Source organism: Lineus longissimus, chromosome 3 (genome assembly GCF_910592395.1).
Source record: "Lineus longissimus chromosome 3, tnLinLong1.2, whole genome shotgun sequence".
Lineage (NCBI taxonomy): Eukaryota > Metazoa > Nemertea > Pilidiophora > Heteronemertea > Lineidae > Lineus > Lineus longissimus.
This window is the reverse complement of record NC_088310.1, coordinates 8,496,044-8,514,650: the sequence shown is the minus strand read 5'-3', so window position 1 is coordinate 8,514,650 and position 18,607 is coordinate 8,496,044. Positions and strand designations below refer to the sequence as shown.

Genomic DNA, 18,607 nt, shown 5'->3' with positions numbered 1-18,607 from the left:
ATGCATGCTCGTACATTTTTGAACACCTTGACCTGAAACAGGTTTACGCACATAGGTGTTTGCTGTGTTGTTGGTAAGCTTATTTCAGCCTTAGGTTTCAACCAGGCCGTTCAAAACTCCCACTTAAAAACCGTGCACACCGGATACTGGATAAAAGAATAATGAATGGCGCCCACTAATCAACGGTACATTCCGCTGAAATCAAGGCGGAACCATACCGTTTTTTCCAGTAAGCCTTTGTAGAGGAGGCCTATGTTTTAAATGAGCTAATGAATTATAAACAGACTGGTCTAACATTGATTCTAAAATCTCACAATGTCAATGTCCAGTGTTGATGCGAATAACTCAGTTTGAGAGAGAATGAAGTATTTCTATTGGAAATCTTAGAGGCTTTTTGACATTTTCCTTTTTATCACAGTATACACAGTGACTGTGTATGAGCCTTAGTCTATAGTAAGCTAGGGCAGAAATCTAGACCATAAATTTGTTTTCATACGGTGATAAGTACTAACACTCTGTGCATTGATTTGTTGGGGATTCCCCAGTTTCATTTTCGTAATGGGATTTTTGCCTTGGTGAGTTTTTTTCCTCTTTTATCTCTCCTCAGCCATCATCAGCCTCACTAGCTGCGACCCTCGAAGCCAACGGGTTTGTATTTCTTTATTCCTTATTTTTATTAAATCATTACTTGAGGGTTAAAGGTTATCAACGACATGTTAGAATCTCGCTCTACTATTCAAGACAAACTGGGGCATAGGTGAATACTTAAGTAGATAATCAAAGTATTATTGATGTAATTTTGAGTTCAATATTCAAGTAGATCAAATTGGATTTTGGATTGTAAACACAGTCAACGAGGTGCAGATAACCCTCAATCCAAATGACACAGTATGAGTATCATAACACAATAATTGGTTCAGGTAGTTCAAGCAACAATGATTGAAAGGGAGCTTGACACGCCATTGAAAGCCATTAAGGCATTGCTGTGGTCCTGATGCTCGGTTCTCTAAGCCAGCAGTCTAGAAGACCCCGGTTCGAACCCCACAGTTGGCAGGAGGCGTTGGACAGGCCTTCTTGTCCACCTTGCTGAACTGGCAGTAAAAAAATGCTTGGGTTGTTACATGTATAATAGAGAGGTTTTGGTTAAAGGAAGTGACTTAGAAAAACTCGGGACTGAGCGAACATGTCCGTAATGCGGAGGTGTCCGCCTGGCAGAGGTGTCCACAAGGGGAGGTTCTACTGTAGATTACTTGCCTGTGACGGTGCATATAGCTGTCATTGCGAGGAGAAGAAGAATAGAGAAATAGATATCCCATCCCAGGGCTTGCTGAATAAACAGAGCACCGGCAAACATGTTCACCTGGAAATATAAAAGTCAGATTTGTCATTAAAAAGCAGCAATAATTATACGACTCATCTACCAAATGCGTAAATAAACCGCCTTAAATCTTAAGTAGAATAAGTCGTGTATGGTCGGACCACCCCTCCCTTTGCCGTGGTCGACATGTTGCGCTCCCGTTTACAAATTATGAATTATTGTGTCTCGTAAGCCTTTGCAGGCTGGCTTTTTGTAAAAGGTGACACGTTAATAAAATATATATATATACAGTAGAACATCTCTATTAAGGACACCCTTGGGACTGAGAAGTGCTGTCCTTAATAGAGTGGTGTCCAGATTAGAGAGGTCAAACTGAATGGAAACAACCAATTCGGTACCAAAACTAGAGTCTTTAATAGAGAGGTTGTCCTTAATAGAGAGGTGTCCGCTAAGGGAGGTTCCACTACACTTTGATGTCTTTGTCATTACAGCATTGACATACTTATGTGATTTACATATAATAATGATGTATCATATGTGACCCGTCACAGCAAAACCAGGCGCATGTCGCTCTGAGCTTGGCAGGTTGAGACTGTTTGATCAATTCTCTATTGTCTGCCTTTTGTGAAATATGAGCACATCAATTTCTTCCATTATCTCCTGGTGTCACTTTGGCTCATCTTCTGTGCGACATGCGCCTGGTTTTGCTGTGACGGGTCACATATGTACATGACTGAGATTCAAGATGCAATCTCGAAGAATACTGTCAAGCTACTCTTGGCATGCAATTAGGCTGGTTGGAAGAGCATGGGTTTTCGGTGGAGTTCAAGGTACTACTCGAATTTAATGAAACTAGTGGAATAGGTCATATGTCACAGGATGGTATCCCCAAATGTTGGATTTGCAAAGATCGCAAAAAACATTTCCATTTTTTTCCTTTACAAGTAAAAGTGCCACTGAAAATAGTTTGGTACCAACTTGTTGCTTGGGATGTTAAGTCTTTCAATGCCTTCTGCAAGAACACTTTCATTCAACCAGAGATGGCACATGTTTGAAGTTTGACATCATAATTGATACAACAATGCATCATGCTGCGTTGAATCTACCATGGTTTGCGACATCCAATGCGAGGTGAAAGTGATGTTACTGGCCTGTAAGTGCGTGAAAATGTGCCGTCAAAGTTTGCAACAAACATTACATTGACGTTGCAACTGACAAAAGGAAAGTATTCACAAAAACATGAAAGGCCAGATTAATGACATACTTACAGAAATTTTGGTGAATATATACAACATGAGGGAGAGACAGGCTAGATATATCTGAATTCTGCCTCCCCCAAATCTCTTTTTCATATATTCTGGAAGGGTGCAGACCTGAAGAAAAACAAAGTCACAGTTTAGTATTGCAGAGGGTCCTCTCAATATCAGAAAAAAAATAATTGTCACAAAGTCCCTGTAGCAATTGGAATGCTTTCCATTCAGATAATTATTAAAATGCACCGATGACCCAAGAAGGTTTAAAAAATAGGCTTTACAGAGGCTGGTCTGATATACCAAGCTGTATCAATCACAAACTGTGGGAGAACATGATTGTGTCATATTCCAACCATTTATTCTATATTCGGATTGCAATTCTAACGTTACATCAAGTATTGATCTAATAATGGTGTAAATCTTTGACGATTTGGCAAATATGTAATTTGTAAATTATTTCAGAATATCTTGATCTTTAGTTCTTCCATCATCACTCATTTCTCCCCAATAATAATATACCTGGTTACATTCTTGCATTATATTAAATGTTACTTGGGTGTGACACAAGTGCAGTGGACGTTGTATTCATTATCAGTTCAACAGGTCATTGACAAGTACTTGACTTCTATTCTGTGAGCACAACCACCCGAATTACACACGCTTATTGTTATAGATGAGTTAAAGGCCTGTGAGGGTTACAACAACGCCCAGAGACGACGATGCATCTCATCTCGCAGAATATCAGAACAACTACATGTTAAAAAAATCTTGTTATTGATACTTTTAACCTCATTGCCGTCACAATGTACTACAGGACATGCATGATCAGCATGGAAAGTGCCGTCTGTCTGGGGACCACATGGAATCGAAGTCAACGACCCAAATTAACTCATTTTGTGCTGGTCTTTTATGAGAAACAGACCGCTGAGAGAAAAAAAATTAATGTATTCTTCGTATTTGTAAAAATTGCTATCATAAAATCTCCAGAAAATGAACCTTTTCAAACTGTATTTAAAGGCCTGACCCCTTTCTCGCAAACAGCATTCTCAATCAAGTGTATAGGATCAATAGCCTGCAGAAAAATTACTTTTATCAGTTCTAAGAGATTGGATAAATCATGGACGGTGCTTTTGAGAAAGAATTTTTTTTTTCATGTGGAAGTGCTGTCTTCAGAATTTCCCTTTCTTCTTCCAAAAATGGAAACGTCACATCTCTGCAAAATGCACAATAAGAGAGCATGCACTTACCCCACTGGCAATGTAAGTTGGAAGGAACACCCATCCCAGAAGCTGGCAGAGAAGACATGCCTGAAAAGAAATGATGAGCTGATGTACAAACTACATTGGAACCTCCCTTAGCGGACACCTCTTTATTAAGGACAACCTCTCTATTAAAGACACTGGTTTTGGTCCCAAATTGGTCGTTTCAATTCAATTTGACCACTCTAATTAGGACACCTCTCTTAGGACAGCACTTGTCAGACCCAAAGGTGTCCTTAATTGAGAGGTTCTATTGTACTATAATTAGTATGAAAACATGTAGAAGTTCTGCACCATTCAATGAAAAATGAAGCCAGTCCTTCCATGGGCATAAAATAAAAGCTAGCTGATGATATATGTCGGTCCATTGTTGTCTAGGACTATTAAACAACCCCCCCCCCCCCATGTGCAAAGATCGAGCCTAAAATTGTCAATTTAATTTCGTCCAGAGCGGGAAAGGCTTGGTAGACAGTTGGCAATTCTACCCTCTGATCTCCATGACACCCGACAGCGCCAATTTTCTATACAATTTCATCTACTTACATTGAACTCAAATGCTCCAACAGCGATTCCTGAGGCAGCCCCTGACCCAGCGAGGCCAACGAAATGTTCACTTCCAATGTTACTGGCAAACAGTGAAGCGCCAACCTAAAGTACAAGATAATGAAACGGCCAGGGGCCATTGTGCTCACCGTATAGATATTTGGTGCTTTGTAATTCATCCAGATTAAGACACATTATACATGTATAGTATATAGGTCAAACCAAAGTCGGTATGACATGTGATGTATCGTTGCTTGGAGTAAGTACCATAAGAATATCATCAAAAACAAGTCAATAATAAACGAGATATTGCACTTTTTACCTATTTTAGTTTTGGCCTCCTGGTGGCCGAGTTGAGTACCAGATCAGATCGAAATTCGGTGTCCGAGGTTACATGACGTAGGGAGTCATGTGTATCAAATTTCAAGTTCAAAGCTTTAGTGGTTAAGAAACGTGCTATAGTTACAATCAAACGACAAATTTACGCCATTTGACCTCTGTGACCTTGAAAAGCAGGTCAGATCAAAAACTCATATGATATGTGATGTATCCTTGCTAGGAGAACCTACCATAAAAATGTTATAGAAAACGAATCACTAAAAATAAGCAAGATATTGCACTTCTTACTTTTTCCATTATGGCCCCCTGGTGGCCGAATTAAGAATCAGATCGAGCCAAAATTTGGCATCAGAGGTTATCTGATGTAGGGGGTTATATGCACCAAGTTTCAAGTTCATAGCTTTACTGGTTAAGAAACGTGCCATAGTTTACACTCTAACGGCCAATTTACGCCATATGACCTCTGTGACCTTGAAAAGTAGGTCAAATTGAAAACCCGTAAGATATGTGATGTATTCTTCCTAAGGGTACCTACCATAAAAATTTTATCGAAAACAAGTCACTTATAAGCGAGATATCACACTTTTTAGATTTCCACTTTAGGCCCCCTGGTGGCAAAGTTGAGAATCAGATCAAACTGAAATTCAGCACCAGAGGCTATGTGATACAGGGGGTTATATGTACCAAGTTTCAAGTTCATAGCTTTAGTGGTTAAGAAACGTGCCATAGTTTACACTCTAACGGCCAATTTACGCCATATGACCTCTGTGACCTTGAAAAGTAGGTCAAATTGACAACCCCTAAGATATGTGATGTATTCTTCCTAAGGGTACGTACCATAAAAATGTTATCGAAAACAAGTCACTTATAAGCGAGATATCACACTTTTTAGATTTCCACTTTTGGCCCCCTGGTGGCAAAGTTGAGAATCAGATCAAACTGAAATTCAGCACCAGAGGCTATGTGATATAGGGGGTTATATGTACCAAGTTTCAAGTTCATAACTTTAGTGGTTAAGAAACGTGCCATAGTTTACACTCTAACGGCCAATTTACGCCATATGACCTCTGTGACCTTGAAAAGTAGGTCAAATTAAAAACCCGTATGATATAAGATGTATATCTGCTATGAGTACCTACAACAAAAGTTTCATCGAAAACAAGTCACTAATAAACGAGATATCACACTTTTTAGATATCCACATTTGGCCCCCTGGTGGCCAAGTAGAGAATCAGATCGGACAGAAATTTAGTGTCACAGGTCATCTGACCTAGGGGGTCATGTGTACAAAGTTTTAAGTTCATAGGCCTAGCGGTCAAGAAACGTGCCACTGTTTTTGAACTAGGATACGACGGACGACGACGACGACGACGACGACGACGACGACGACGACGGACGACGGACACTGCGGTATTGTATAGACTCCCCTACGGTGAGCCAAAAATGAAAAGCAAAGTCAAGATTGTATCATAACTGTTATTATTGAAACCAGACCCTGTAACCAAGGTTCATTCATGCATCCCAATTGGAACGTAACTCTCCCTTTCAATTAAGCTTGACACCATAGAGGTGGTATCTTGAAAACTTTTCATCACACTGAGACTGTGGATACTATACTATAGAAAGTGGGACCAATCAAATCATTTAGGGGGAACTAATCATTGTTAAGGTATTGATAGTAATCATAGCAGAAACAAATAGTGAGCGACAATTTGTTTAGGTTCTCGTCAAGTAATCCCTCAACTTTATCTTGCTAATATTTCATACTTACAGGTAGCCATATCATATAGCGGCCAGCTAGGAAATAACCGCTGACGGTTCCACGGTTTGGACGACATAAAGACTGAAAGGTACAAATGTTAATTAGCTGTAAACAGCTGGATGCTCATAAGCAAAAAACTTAAGAAAAATGTAATGTTTACATTCATACATTTTTGAAAAGTGTTCAATGGCGTCAAACAACAGTGCTCATAATATACTGCATAGACACTATTTAGCCAGTGGGGTGGTGCATCTGTTTCACACAGGCCTATTGGGCAGGCACCCTTCAACCGGCTAAAGCGTCTACACAGTATATATGGAGGCTTCGGTTGTGTATTCAGAACTGGTCTCAAAACTGTGAGTATTTAATCAAAAGGAAAGGACAATAGGTAATATTCATCAATTCCTGAGACCCATCAAGCACGTTTGCAAGTCGCCGTAAGAAGAGTAGGCCTACATTTTGTATGGTTTGTTAAGGGATGAAAATAGGTACCATCATTCTGGCTGGAACCTGAAATCCAAGATCAATTAGAACTCCTTCATAATGACGTGAATGCTGATTTAAAACCTGGGAGGCTGTTCTCTAGAAAACAAAGAACAACTTCCCACCCTTGAAATAGCCATTCACTTTGTTTTGAACGAGATTTAATTGCTTTGTTTTAGATTTCAAGTTAGCCAAAATGGTGATACCTATGGTCAACCCTTAGTTGAACTCTGGGGAGAAATCATTCGTAATGAGAATTAATTACCATACAATCGGTATCAATAATTACCATACAATAAAACCAAGCTGCGAGTTGTGCCCAATAAACAAGCAATTTTTGTTGCTGCGACCTGCAATCATTGCATGCGACCAGCAATCAATTGTCTTGTTTGGTTACTGCACGCCCGACAGGAACAACAGACAAGACGTGATGAGACGAGGGATGAGGAACAACCGACAAGACATGACAAGACAAGCTTTACCATGTGAGCTGCAGTCCAAATCACAAATGACATCCCGTAAATCACGTCAATGACGTACTACCCGGTGCGTAGGTTGCGCGTAAGTCGTAAGTAGGTCGCGCGTAATATACGCGAAACAGAGATAAGCGGGTCACTGGCACGCAACTCGCGCATCACTGACACGAACAGGTAGGATGTCAAATGTGATTTGGACTGTAAAAATGGTGCCTTGAATTGTCTCGTATATGCATTGTCAGTGGGGGGGGTTATTTACAATCCCCGATCAATTAAAATCCAGTGGGGGGGGGATGAAAACCCAACGTCTAGCGTTTGCCACACAGAGTCCGAATCTAAATGGAACGAGTTTACAATCCCCGATCGAACCCCAAAAAAAGGTCATCGGTTGACTAACGAAGCACCACTGTTCAATGGATTTATAGTTGAATGCGATCAAACTACGTCATTTCCGATCGGGGATTGTAAATTTTAACCATCTAAATTCCAGCTTTTACCAACCACCCCCTCCCCCCACACACACTGTAACTGTTGCTTTGCATGCATAATGCACTATCATCGTTCAAGTTACAGTATACCCAGATACAATGTTTCAATGTACATGTTTACACACGTTTCATAGTAAGATTCGGAACACGATTTCTTCAGAACTTACATATAATCCGACGCCTAAGACAGCAGCGAAATAGACGACTATCGCGGCGATATCGCCCGCTGCAAGCTTCATATCAGCCATCTCACACAATATGGTAACATTGACCAATAGTCTGAATGGAAGAGAAAAATTTCCAGAGAATCATCGGCAGCCTCCACACACGCTGCTCGTTTTTCCACGTATGGAAATCCCATGACGCGGTTGGTAGGTCGTAATCTTGACACTAGAGGCGCTGATTTTGTTCCTTACAATGCCTCTAGAACTGGTTTGTTGCCACCATCTTGAAAAGCAGTACCGCGGATGTAGATTAGGAAAGAATATTTCTTATTGCTGTGAGGCTATCGCGTCACCACAAAGCCCGCAATGCCCAACGCTGCGTTTGTAGTTCTCCGTACAATCATTTCAAAATCCACTAGTAAGAGTCAAATGTTATCTATAAAGATCATATTTTGTTTTTTTTAAATAAAATACAACGTTTTCTGAGAGAAAGTGGCACTAATTTGACCTGAATAAGATTACCAGTCTGAACTGGCGACACAGTTTATGACGTAGGATTATCAAATCCCTGAATCTCAGGATGCTGACATCCAAGATGGCGGCAATTATTCAAGCCCAGTGTCTGAATTTTTTTTATTTCGGCACTGGGGCGAGTTTGAACCAGCACAACCAAACACACGACGTCCTAAAATACCCCCACCATCCCCACCACACCCCCACCATCTCAGTGGGTCAACAAGATGACTCCATCCTAGCGCATGTTTAATAAGGGAGTCCATGCCGACTTATTGGTGGTGAATATCAGTCCTAAAGTCTCCTCCTTTCCCAATGGATCATGGATAGGCGCACAACGACGGTGGATCGGCATGAACAAAGACTCTCTGCAGTCCATTGCGTCATTGGATCTCCTTGTGCTGAGCGACAGGACGAGGCCGGTCCAATCCGGAGTCAGTGTATTGATGCCATGCACGACCTGGGACACGTCCTTTTTTCCTTGGCGTCAGTCCAGCAACCGGCCAATGTAATTCTCACGACACTACAGACGAGAAATTAAGAAATAAGGTTTATTCCGACTCCGGCGACTCCGTCCGCCACGCGACCAGATGAGGCGGACAGTAGATTGTATGCAAATTGCCCCGGGATGAAATTACAACTGCTTGTAATTACCAAACAACGACAGAGTTTGAGCTACAATTTTTTTAATGCTTATTGGACGACAACAGCATATGTATGCGAGTTTACTTCAGGGAAACCATTCCAACCGTCAAAAAATATATACATATACAAAAAGCATGAATTGATATGAGCCCTACACCTACAAACATTCGATAAAGAGCGTGCACATGTAAGCCGGGTGATGCCCCGCGCTCCCCTGCCCAAATTTTATGGTAAAATTATAAGACATGGGGAATATTTTACTATAAAATTCAAATATAGTTAATCATTTCCCTTCTGGATGGATGGATATAATATCCTCTAGCCGTCACACGCTTACTCGGTTGCGGCAGTATACCTGTCATGTAGCTTTTATGTAAGGACCGTTTACAAAACTATAGGAAGCATTGGAAATATCATATATTTAAGTTTAGTTGGTGCACGATGGGTCAACTCGTTTTTTCATAACATACAGTTGTTACGCTCGCTTCAGGATTGTTGTCGCAATTTGGGGATCGCCGGAACAATAGGCCCTGGTCACAGATGCTAGTTTAAATAACAGCCGAAATGTTATTTTTCGGTCTGGTCGTGACTATCTCTGAATGGTTTGGCGTTCCCTGATTGGTCAGTTATGACAAGTCAGGGTCAACCATTTGTCGTATTGTTCATCACCCAATCTATGGCCAGCATGAACAGAATAGGGGAGAGAAAGCAACCTTTTCGTACCCCAATGCGTAATGCGTATCTCAAACGAAATCCTTTATATATGGGAGCCGTTGCGGCGATTCGATTAGATCGCTCCTTCCAAAGTCCGCTTGCACACATCCTGGAGATTTTTCTTGCATCGATATTGAGTAGTAGGTCGAAGCAACAAACATGTCTCGTTCGCGGGACGCTGAGTCCATCGGCAATCTCCATGTGAAGGCCCGATCCTGTGACATGTTCCCATTTTTTTGCAGTCAGACGTAATGCTCCTACCCTCGCACGCGTTGCTGATGAGCTCAGCAATTATAGTGCCGAGTGCTGCAGAATTTTCTTTTTTAGCACGAAACTATTCAGAGAGACTAAACTTAAGGTTGACTTTTTCTAATTAAGGTATAGATTAATGTTATATGCCGTAACTATAAGAGAGTTTCCTCCTTGCGTACACCTTGTCACCAACTTTTATGCTCCCTCGATGGCGGAGTCCTAAGCGAACACCAAACACAGGCCCGTCCCAACCCGGCTTTCTTCGGTAACTGCAAGAGAATCGCGATTATGACCTGGTTATTCATCGGAAACGCATTGATGATGGGAGAAGGGTAGAGCAGTGACCGGGTTCGAGCGCTGGGTCTCCATCAGGTGATGATCCTAATCAGTGCTCACAAGGCCCACGCCTTACACAAAGCATCGAGGAAGGGACCAATCATAGTCGACTGTCTCAGCCTTCCAGCAGCATCCAAAAACAATATTTGTATGTGACGAAGACGCAACATCCGATTTGCGGGTAAAGACGGTGGTTCATAACTAGGTTGTCGATGGGGTCTGCGTTCGTTGGGGAGAGAAGGTAACCTGCGATAGATCGGCTACCCGAAGAGGAGTGATACTCCCGGTGGCAAATATTCCGTTCACGGAATGTGAGATGACTCCGGTCGGCTCGACCTATATCATACCCGACACGATACGATGACCACTTTATACGTGACTATCCACGCGCAGTCATCCTGCATGAGATCAGGCTTTTTTTACTCCGACAGGCGGAGTATTGAAAATCACTGGTTATGCGAGGATGCTCGTAGTTGGCGCGCTTGTCCATCGCTTGAATACTTACGTTCTGAGAGTAACAAGGGGCTCCTTCTTGTAATGTCCAACCTCTGGGTTGTCAGGGTCAATCGTTGTAATAAAGCACCTATAAAAGCAAAAATGATAATATTGCGTAACAATGGCGGTCATGAACAGACTTACGGAGGATAGATAGACCGAGGGGTTACTACAGGCCTCTGTGTCTGCTCAGTTTAGCAATGTCAAGAGGAAGAAGGGTTATTTCTTCCTGGCAATGTATATAGTAGCCAACCTGTCAGACGTTTAATACTATCAAACAACTTCGTTTTATACACTCCGGACGCAGTTAACCGGGCTCGTCATGTCGCCTGCGATAGGATAACAAAATGCACTGCTCCGAGAGTCTGCGCTTTAGGGCCTCTTCTCTATGGGAATGTCGCACCTGAGACATTCTAATTGACCAGACCAAGAGCCCTGCTTAGGCAAAAGGTAGTAACTATGATTTTGTCGGTTTTAAACATATCACCTCTCCGCCAGATCAAACTGAAAGAACGAAGCCTCGTTGATGACGATTTCCTCCCAAGAATCCTGAAAAGAACGAATTTTGTTGTATGAGAACAAAAGAAAAAGTAATTGGCGATCCATTTGAATATACAGGTATTCCAAATCTGTCGACACATGAAAATCTGGCTGTTCATAGCCGCGGGGGGGGGGGCTGCACATGTTGGGAAGATTGATCGAAGCCGGCGCAATTCCCTGCTCCATACTTGAGGCTGAAACGCTTACCTCATCGTTGGGCGAACATCCTTCCACCACAACATTCGGCCGAAAATGCCTGATAGAGACATCACTTTCCAGTCGTTTATTCAATTCGTCCAATGATGCTTGTGATAGTAAGTTGACCGTACATTGTTCTGGCAGGACGAATTGGGGAGCTAACTGAAAATATTACGAAAGGGCTCAGATGTAAGATATGTGATACACGTGATTGCTTCTATCCTGGAGACGCCACACTGCGGCGAGCGCCCTCACACCTAGCAATCTGCAGGATTCACATAGACTCCCGGGGCAGTATATTTCGTCATCCTATTTACACTGTCTCATGGGGTGAGGGACGAGGCCGATCCATTGCGTCCGGAGTGTAAATCCGTGAGAAATGAGTGGATGAAAGGCAATGAAGCTGGAACTTTTATTGGAATACTATCACATCTTGTAACATTACCTTTTTGTCATCACCAGCAATGATGTCTCCATCTTCATTCACGAAACCAGCGGCCCTTTCGGCCATGCCGCTAACGGCATAAACTAACCGCAGCGGCCTATTCGTCTCCAGTGCTTTGTTTATCCACTCGGCCGCTGCATCGCCGCAATCCACCGCGTCGAAATCTATCGTCCAGTTACTAGAATCAAAAAGGAAAAACATGTGTGTATGTATTATTATTACCGTAATCATTTCACTTTATGTGAGAGCTTGAAATGGATTAAATTCCTGAGGCAGCCGATTCGTCATTCTATTCATTCTTTCGATCATAGGGAAGAACAAGTCCAAGTATCCATACTGCTTCCGGAGTGCAAAAAATGGATATATTATGCAAGAAATGTCAGAGATTTTAAGATAGATATGTCTAAAAACAAAAATACTGACATAGACTTTTGTTGCAAAGCTGTTGATCAGTTTCAGCTTTAGGTGTCAGGCCCATCTAAGACGTTGGAAACATTGTGGTGTGCAGGGTTTGTTTGCGTGGGGTTACTTTTACCTACTTGCAAACGATTTTGTTCGTACAGTCCGTGCTTGGTGCCTTAGGTAAGGTTAACTTTTCCATTCCTGGGAAGGATATCTCGATTTCGTCGCAGTTCTCACCCATTTTACTTGTCACAAGCGCCAACCTGCATTTGCGTTTGAGGTTGACTACCCGATTCCCATCCGATGGATCGCAGAGTAAAAATTGTCTGGAAAAAGGATGAGATAGGTCAAAAATATCCAACTAAACTTGTTTTCGTTCCAACACTGGCGTCGAAACGTGGATCCATTGGTGGTTCGTTTTCTCGACCCTAGGTGGTACAGGCGTATCTGGCAAAGGGCCTTTTTAAAAAGGACTATACATACTATACATTAATGCAAGGGCCCAGTTTAGAGGACTGGTATTGCCTCTATATAGGCTGGATTAACTCGGAGGGGAGGTTGTAGCTCACCCCACAAGATCAGCAGTACTCCAGTTGGCTTCTTACCTGTCGTACATTCCATGTGCCCGTAGCCCCATCCACGTACACTCTGCTTCCTGGAGAGTCACGCCACGACATGACTTGATTGGATGGAAATACAACTCTTTCACGGTTCCAACATATTCCAGGGGGCGAGGCCGCCGTTTCTTGTGCAAGAGATAGAAAGTAAGGTAGAGACCCAGACTCCCCAGGACCATGGGGAGGACAACTGCAGCAGGAGGGTCGACCATATCCTTGATGTTGTTGTGGTACAAAACTTGGCCTAACTATTATCGCCCCAGACAATGCCACTTTGTCGTAACTATCCTTACTTGTACATGCCTTGTACAGTAATGGTGGTTCATTCTGATTATTCAAGATTATGTGACAACAGATTGCGGTCTATTACGGAATTGAATGTGAACGGTACAAACGTATACGTACGAAGGGTATATGAACAAGCTTGACATTTGATATAGTGTGTTTTTATCATGTAAAGAGAAGATATACATCTGCATTGGTGAGAGATCAGAAGATTAAAATTTGCAATGTTTTGTTGATATCATTTACTGGTAGTATATGTAGATATCAGAAATAACTTTTATCCTTTCATAACTTTGTGATAACCAATGACAATCAATCTGTCAATAGTTCAGGATCTGATGCTGCAGTTGCGACTTCACTCTATATACATGTACATGTACAGTTTTGATATTAATCAAAAGGACAATCGTCGATGGTGCTGCATTATCCCTTACTGTTGTTCGTTGCGCAAGAAACGACCTCTGGTCACCATGAGACTCTAGATTTGTCGGACATAAACATCGATTTCACAAAAAGTCACATTGATCTTCGACTTCACACCCATTATCGATCCGGGTTCGATTCACTCCATAATGAATCATTGGTTTGTTTTTGGACTGAAGTGTGTGTGAGGCAAACATCATACAAAATGAATGAATTTTAGACCGATGATGTAACATCATCAAACTCATTGTGAATTTATGGTTAGTGATGATGCAAAACGTATTACGACAGAATGTAAACCTACTTATTCTCATGCTCTTAACAGAAACTATATTGCATATCGCACCTATGGGATAATTGATTTCGTCTTTCGTTGCAAAAGCAAGAAAGTGACAGTCAGGCTGTGTACACTTGTTTTTTATTTGAAGAACCAATGAAAGACATAACGGAGACATGTCAGTCTCTTGGCTTCCTTTGATAAATTGAAGAAAATGTGTACATACTGTGTATATACAGTGACTACTTAGTTAACTGGTGCTTGGTCTAAAATTTTCTAAGTCACTAATAGAGGCCCAGAATGGGATAATGTCGATTTACGACCATGTAGGGCCTATACTAATCACATTTCAATGAAGAAAATGACAGAGTTTTGATTACATGTTCATTTCTTGATCTGGTCTTCTGTGGCCAATTTTATCAATCAATGGTTGGTATGAAAGGCAATTGCAGTTGTGTAATTTCCTAGGCCCTTTACCCTAACAATCATATTGGTCATTCCTGTTGAAAGTTCAAATCATGAGGAACACAACGTTGTTGTTACTGCTGATGCTTTCGCTCTTTGTCATGTGTCAGTCAATGATGGATGCTGGCAATGATGACGATGATGATGATGATGATGCCGATCAGCAGAATGGTGCTGCAGCAGTTGGTCTCCCTCGACGATGTAACAGTTACACTGTTGAAGCCAGGCTGCGACATGCCTTGGATTGCCAAACAGCAATTGAACATGGCCGCATTCTAAATGTCAATGAGTATGCTAGGCGCTATCGACTATCCCCAACAACGCTCAGGAGATGGATACAGAACATCGATGAAATGACGGATCAAGTGGAGGAAAATGCAGAACGCCGGCGAGTCAGAACCGACCATGATGGTTGTTGGCCGGAAGTTGAGAATATCGTGCATCAACATTTTCAAGAACGGAGGAATATTGCCCTGCCCGTTTCTCGGTCGGACATTGTTAATGATGCAACGATTGAATTTCAGAACTGGTGGGGCCAACTCCCACACAATGAACTTGAGGACATTGCAGCACGTCGCCCCGAAAGGTCCCAGTTTTCTGCATCAGTGGGTTGGGTTACAAATTTTATGAAACGGAAAAAGATTGTTTTCCGCCGTAAAACGAAAGATTCCACCACTGTACCGGCTGATGCACCACAGAGAGTGAGAGAATTTCAGACTGGCGTTAGGCAAACTGTAGCTGACAACCATGTCCACACGCTCTTGAACTTTAACGAAACGTTTGCTCAGTTGGACTTCCCTCCGATGTATTCAGCCGAGACCAGAGGTACAGTAGATGTAAATGTGAAAACATCGCGAGGAAATGCCAAACTCGGGTGCACCGTTGGATTGACAGTTGGCTCCAACGGAGAAAAACCGCCTGCTCATGTTGTTTTCAGGCAGCCGGGCTTCGTGCGTCAGATTAGAGATTTGAACAACATTCCAGATAACGTACGGGTCACATCCTCGAGGTCTGGTTGGGAGAATGGAGAGACACTGCAACATTGGTTGGACAATGTTCTTTTCCCTTACATTGGCGATTTTGACTTTAATGACATCCTTCTGCTTTTGGACAGATTCCGACCGCATCAAGCAGAGGATTTCTGTTACCCAATGGTTGAAGCAGGCATACTGTTAGACAATATTCCTGCTAGATGTACATCGCTGGCTCAGCCGTTAGATCTCACTTTTATGAGGGGATTTAAAGCTATAATGCGAAAGTATTGGAAGTTATGGAAATGTGATGCAACTGAGGCTGACGGAAATTGCCGCAAAATTACATTACAGGATGTACTCGGCATTATAAGTAGAGCATGGAATGATGTAGCTCCTGAGTCTGCGGCTAAGTCATTTCAAGTGGCTGGCTTAACACCTCAACCAGATGGTCATTATCGTGATGATGTTGCAGATGATTTGTTGCTTGGTGAAAACGAATTGTCAGACTCCGATAACGATGATGATAACTTAAATTTTGACGACAACTTGGAATTGTAAAACAGTTGTAGTGCAAAGTAGTGAATAAGTAAATGTTGTTAATGGCATCGGTTATGTAAGTGTTAGTTACTTTACCCCCCAAGTTAAACTTTTGGGCAAAAATCTCACATCCCCTCCCTGATTCAAATGCCACTTTTTTTAGGGTTTACCCTGTAAAAAGCTTGTAACGACATTCATTTTCCATGAAAAGCACTGGCCAGTGATCGTGGTCTTGGATGGACTTTCTGCATGTCGGATTTCAAGCTATTAAAACTTTCTGAGTACTTGATGAAAGTGATCATAGTCAATAGGTATCAATGCCGACATGTGCAGTAGGCTCAAGTTGTCATTATTAGCCCATTCATGCTTCTCAAAAGGAATGTAGGCCCTGCACAACCCATCTGGGCCTAAAATGCATATTATAATGACCTATTATGGACTTAGAAAATTTTAGACCAGCACCAGTTAACTAAGTACTCACTGTATATATAGGGTCGGTGCTTGCTGATTCATTTATAAGTTATGAGGAGCCGAACAAGCAACGCGCGCTTGAGGAAACCTGACTTGGAGGTAGGACGTTTGAGAACAGTAACACCTGGATTCCATAGTATTGGCCGAAACGGAAGTTATTGACGAAAGCAACGAGACACAATATTTGCAGCAGTGAGGAAGAACGGTCTGACGGTTTTGAGAAAGCAATTTCTTTTAGTTTGGAGATAGAAACGCCAATGTTTTTTCCGGAGAGCTTCTTATCTTAACTTTTTCTTCAAGGTGGTTCTGAAGGGATAACAGCAACTAGTTCTATTTGTCGAAAACTTTCGTTTGGAATGACCAAAAACTCAGTTTCATTCGTCACGAACCTTGATATTATGTTTTTGTCAGTGGTAAAAGGTTCGTGTTCTTGTCCTGTGAATGAGCTACACTAAGGCTATACAATAACAGTTACGAAACTCACTGGATTATCAAGTGTAGAGCGTCCTGGGTGGTGAGACCCTGGGTGGTGAGACATTCAGAAGGAATGGAGGTATGCTGAAAAAAAGGCAGTAAGCCAAAGATCGAAGTACGAACTTACAGGCATTCTAATGGATATGGCTATCGATATGATTTGCTGCTGAATGACATCATTTACTTTCAGATTCAAGATAGAGCAGCAAAATTTTCAGTTGGAGGAGTTTTCAAGTCACCAGCTTTTCTTTTTCGATCTTGGTCCGGTGCAGATAATAAGTGTTCTGTGATTACTTTGACTAACTCTGATGATATTTTTCTAAGACTAGCTTTGACAATCAAGATTCAAATACGAAAAATGGCTTCAAAGAATCATTGCACGTCGGCTGTGCTATTTGCAGGTTTTCTCATAAGCCAGTTGCCAGCATTTGTGCTGACCCAAACAGCTGAACCACTCCCTGAATTTGTCTCAAACCTTAACGAGAACTCGGTATTGGAAATCGGAGACAACGTCCAAACAAAATTACCATCATGCAATAAGGATGAAATTCTGGACCCGATTTCCAACAAGTGTCACCCCTTGCTTTGCCCCGAAGGAACGGTACCTAAGGATGGAGAATGCCACGTGCAGGAAAAGGTTCAAATGACGTTGCCAAGTTTGACACTTGACACTGACAGAGACACCAGCACACCTGGAGTTATGCTTTTGGATGAAGATTACTTTCATGCAGATGTTATCAATAAGGAAGACTTACCGTTAATAAATGCTTCATTGGTCCCACCAATTAATACACCAAGTTTGTCTAACGGTGAACACGCAGTTCTTGTCCCGTTTCATCCCGTTACTCCGACAAATGCAGCTATTTTGCCCGGCGAGAAGAACGACATTCGGAATAACGGCAACACGGCAAGTAGCCACACGACTGAATCGCTACCGGAATTGGAACTCGTTCCCATGGCTTATCGTTCATGTCCCGATACGTATTCATGTACAAGAGGTATTCTGGGTCCTGGGTCGACTCCCACATGTTTCTGTGACGAGATGTGCTCCGTGATGGAGGACTGCTGCAGTGATGTGAACACAACACGCCCACCATTGGATGGCAGGATCAGAGGCCCCGAAGAAGTAAGGGATGCCATGCAATGCCGCAAATTCTCACAATTGGATTCCATCACATCACGCTCGGGAGAGGTTATGATAATGATGCAATGCCCCCACGACTACCCGTCTAATACAATACGAGGCCTATGCGAAGGCCTTGATGATGACCCCTTCCTTGACTACCCCGTCTCCGGTCGGCTTACAGGTGTCCTCTATCGGAATAAGTATTGCAGTGAATGCTGGGGCGACTACGATACCCTCTTCTGGAAGCTACGCTTCTCGTGCTTACGAGTGCTGCCTCCACGTACCTTCTATTTCGATCCCGACGCCTTGAATTCATCAACGGCGATCCCAACG

General features: G+C 42.3%; 3 protein-coding genes across 4 annotated transcripts in view; 1 reads left to right on the top strand and 2 right to left on the bottom strand.

Annotated features, from left to right (window-relative positions):
- The window catches only part of LOC135485659 (sodium/mannose cotransporter SLC5A10-like), a 20,173-nt gene extending 11,913 nt beyond the window's left edge, over positions 1-8,260 (bottom strand). The window contains exons 1-6 of the mRNA XM_064767982.1: positions 8,089-8,260; positions 6,484-6,555; positions 4,374-4,478; positions 3,819-3,878; positions 2,587-2,691; positions 1,255-1,360 (exon numbers count right to left, since the gene is read on the bottom strand). Of these exons, the coding sequence (XP_064624052.1) occupies positions 1,255-1,360; positions 2,587-2,691; positions 3,819-3,878; positions 4,374-4,478; positions 6,484-6,555; positions 8,089-8,169 (529 nt within the window). The 5' untranslated portion in view covers positions 8,170-8,260. The remainder of the gene's footprint in view (positions 1-1,254; positions 1,361-2,586; positions 2,692-3,818; positions 3,879-4,373; positions 4,479-6,483; positions 6,556-8,088) is intronic.
- The window catches only part of LOC135485661 (mitochondrial amidoxime reducing component 2-like), a 26,519-nt gene continuing 8,517 nt past the window's right edge, over positions 606-18,607 (top strand). The window contains exons 1-2 of one of the 2 annotated variants that reach the window (XM_064767986.1): positions 606-648; positions 6,486-6,562. The gene's annotated coding sequence lies outside the window, so the exon portion shown is untranslated. Of the gene's footprint in view, positions 649-6,485; positions 6,563-18,607 lie in introns of those variants that run through there. The other variant, XM_064767985.1, reaches the window with a different exon arrangement.
- On the bottom strand, positions 9,383-13,454 carry LOC135484634 (mitochondrial amidoxime reducing component 2-like). Its single transcript, XM_064766269.1, has 7 exons — positions 13,231-13,454; positions 12,763-12,951; positions 12,224-12,401; positions 11,788-11,940; positions 11,528-11,589; positions 11,051-11,128; positions 9,383-10,478 (listed from the first exon to the last, which is right to left on the bottom strand). Exons 1-7 carry the CDS (start codon positions 13,452-13,454, stop codon positions 10,349-10,351), a joined length of 1,014 nt encoding a protein of 337 aa, XP_064622339.1. The 3' UTR covers positions 9,383-10,348.

What these genes read in the sequence shown, in the direction of transcription:
- LOC135484634 (XM_064766269.1), bottom strand. Translation starts at nt 13,454, where the DNA reads ATGGTCGACCCTCCTGCTGCAGTTGTCCTCCCCATGGTCCTGGGGAGT. An exon ending in TTGCTGGTGATGACAAAAAG is followed by an intron (nt 11,941 to 12,223) that starts GTAATGTTACAA and finishes TAATATTTTCAG; the next exon opens with TTAGCTCCCCAATTCGTCCT. An exon ending in CAGTTTGATCTGGCGGAGAG is followed by an intron (nt 11,129 to 11,527) that starts GTGATATGTTTA and finishes TTGCTTTTATAG; the next exon opens with GTGCTTTATTACAACGATTG.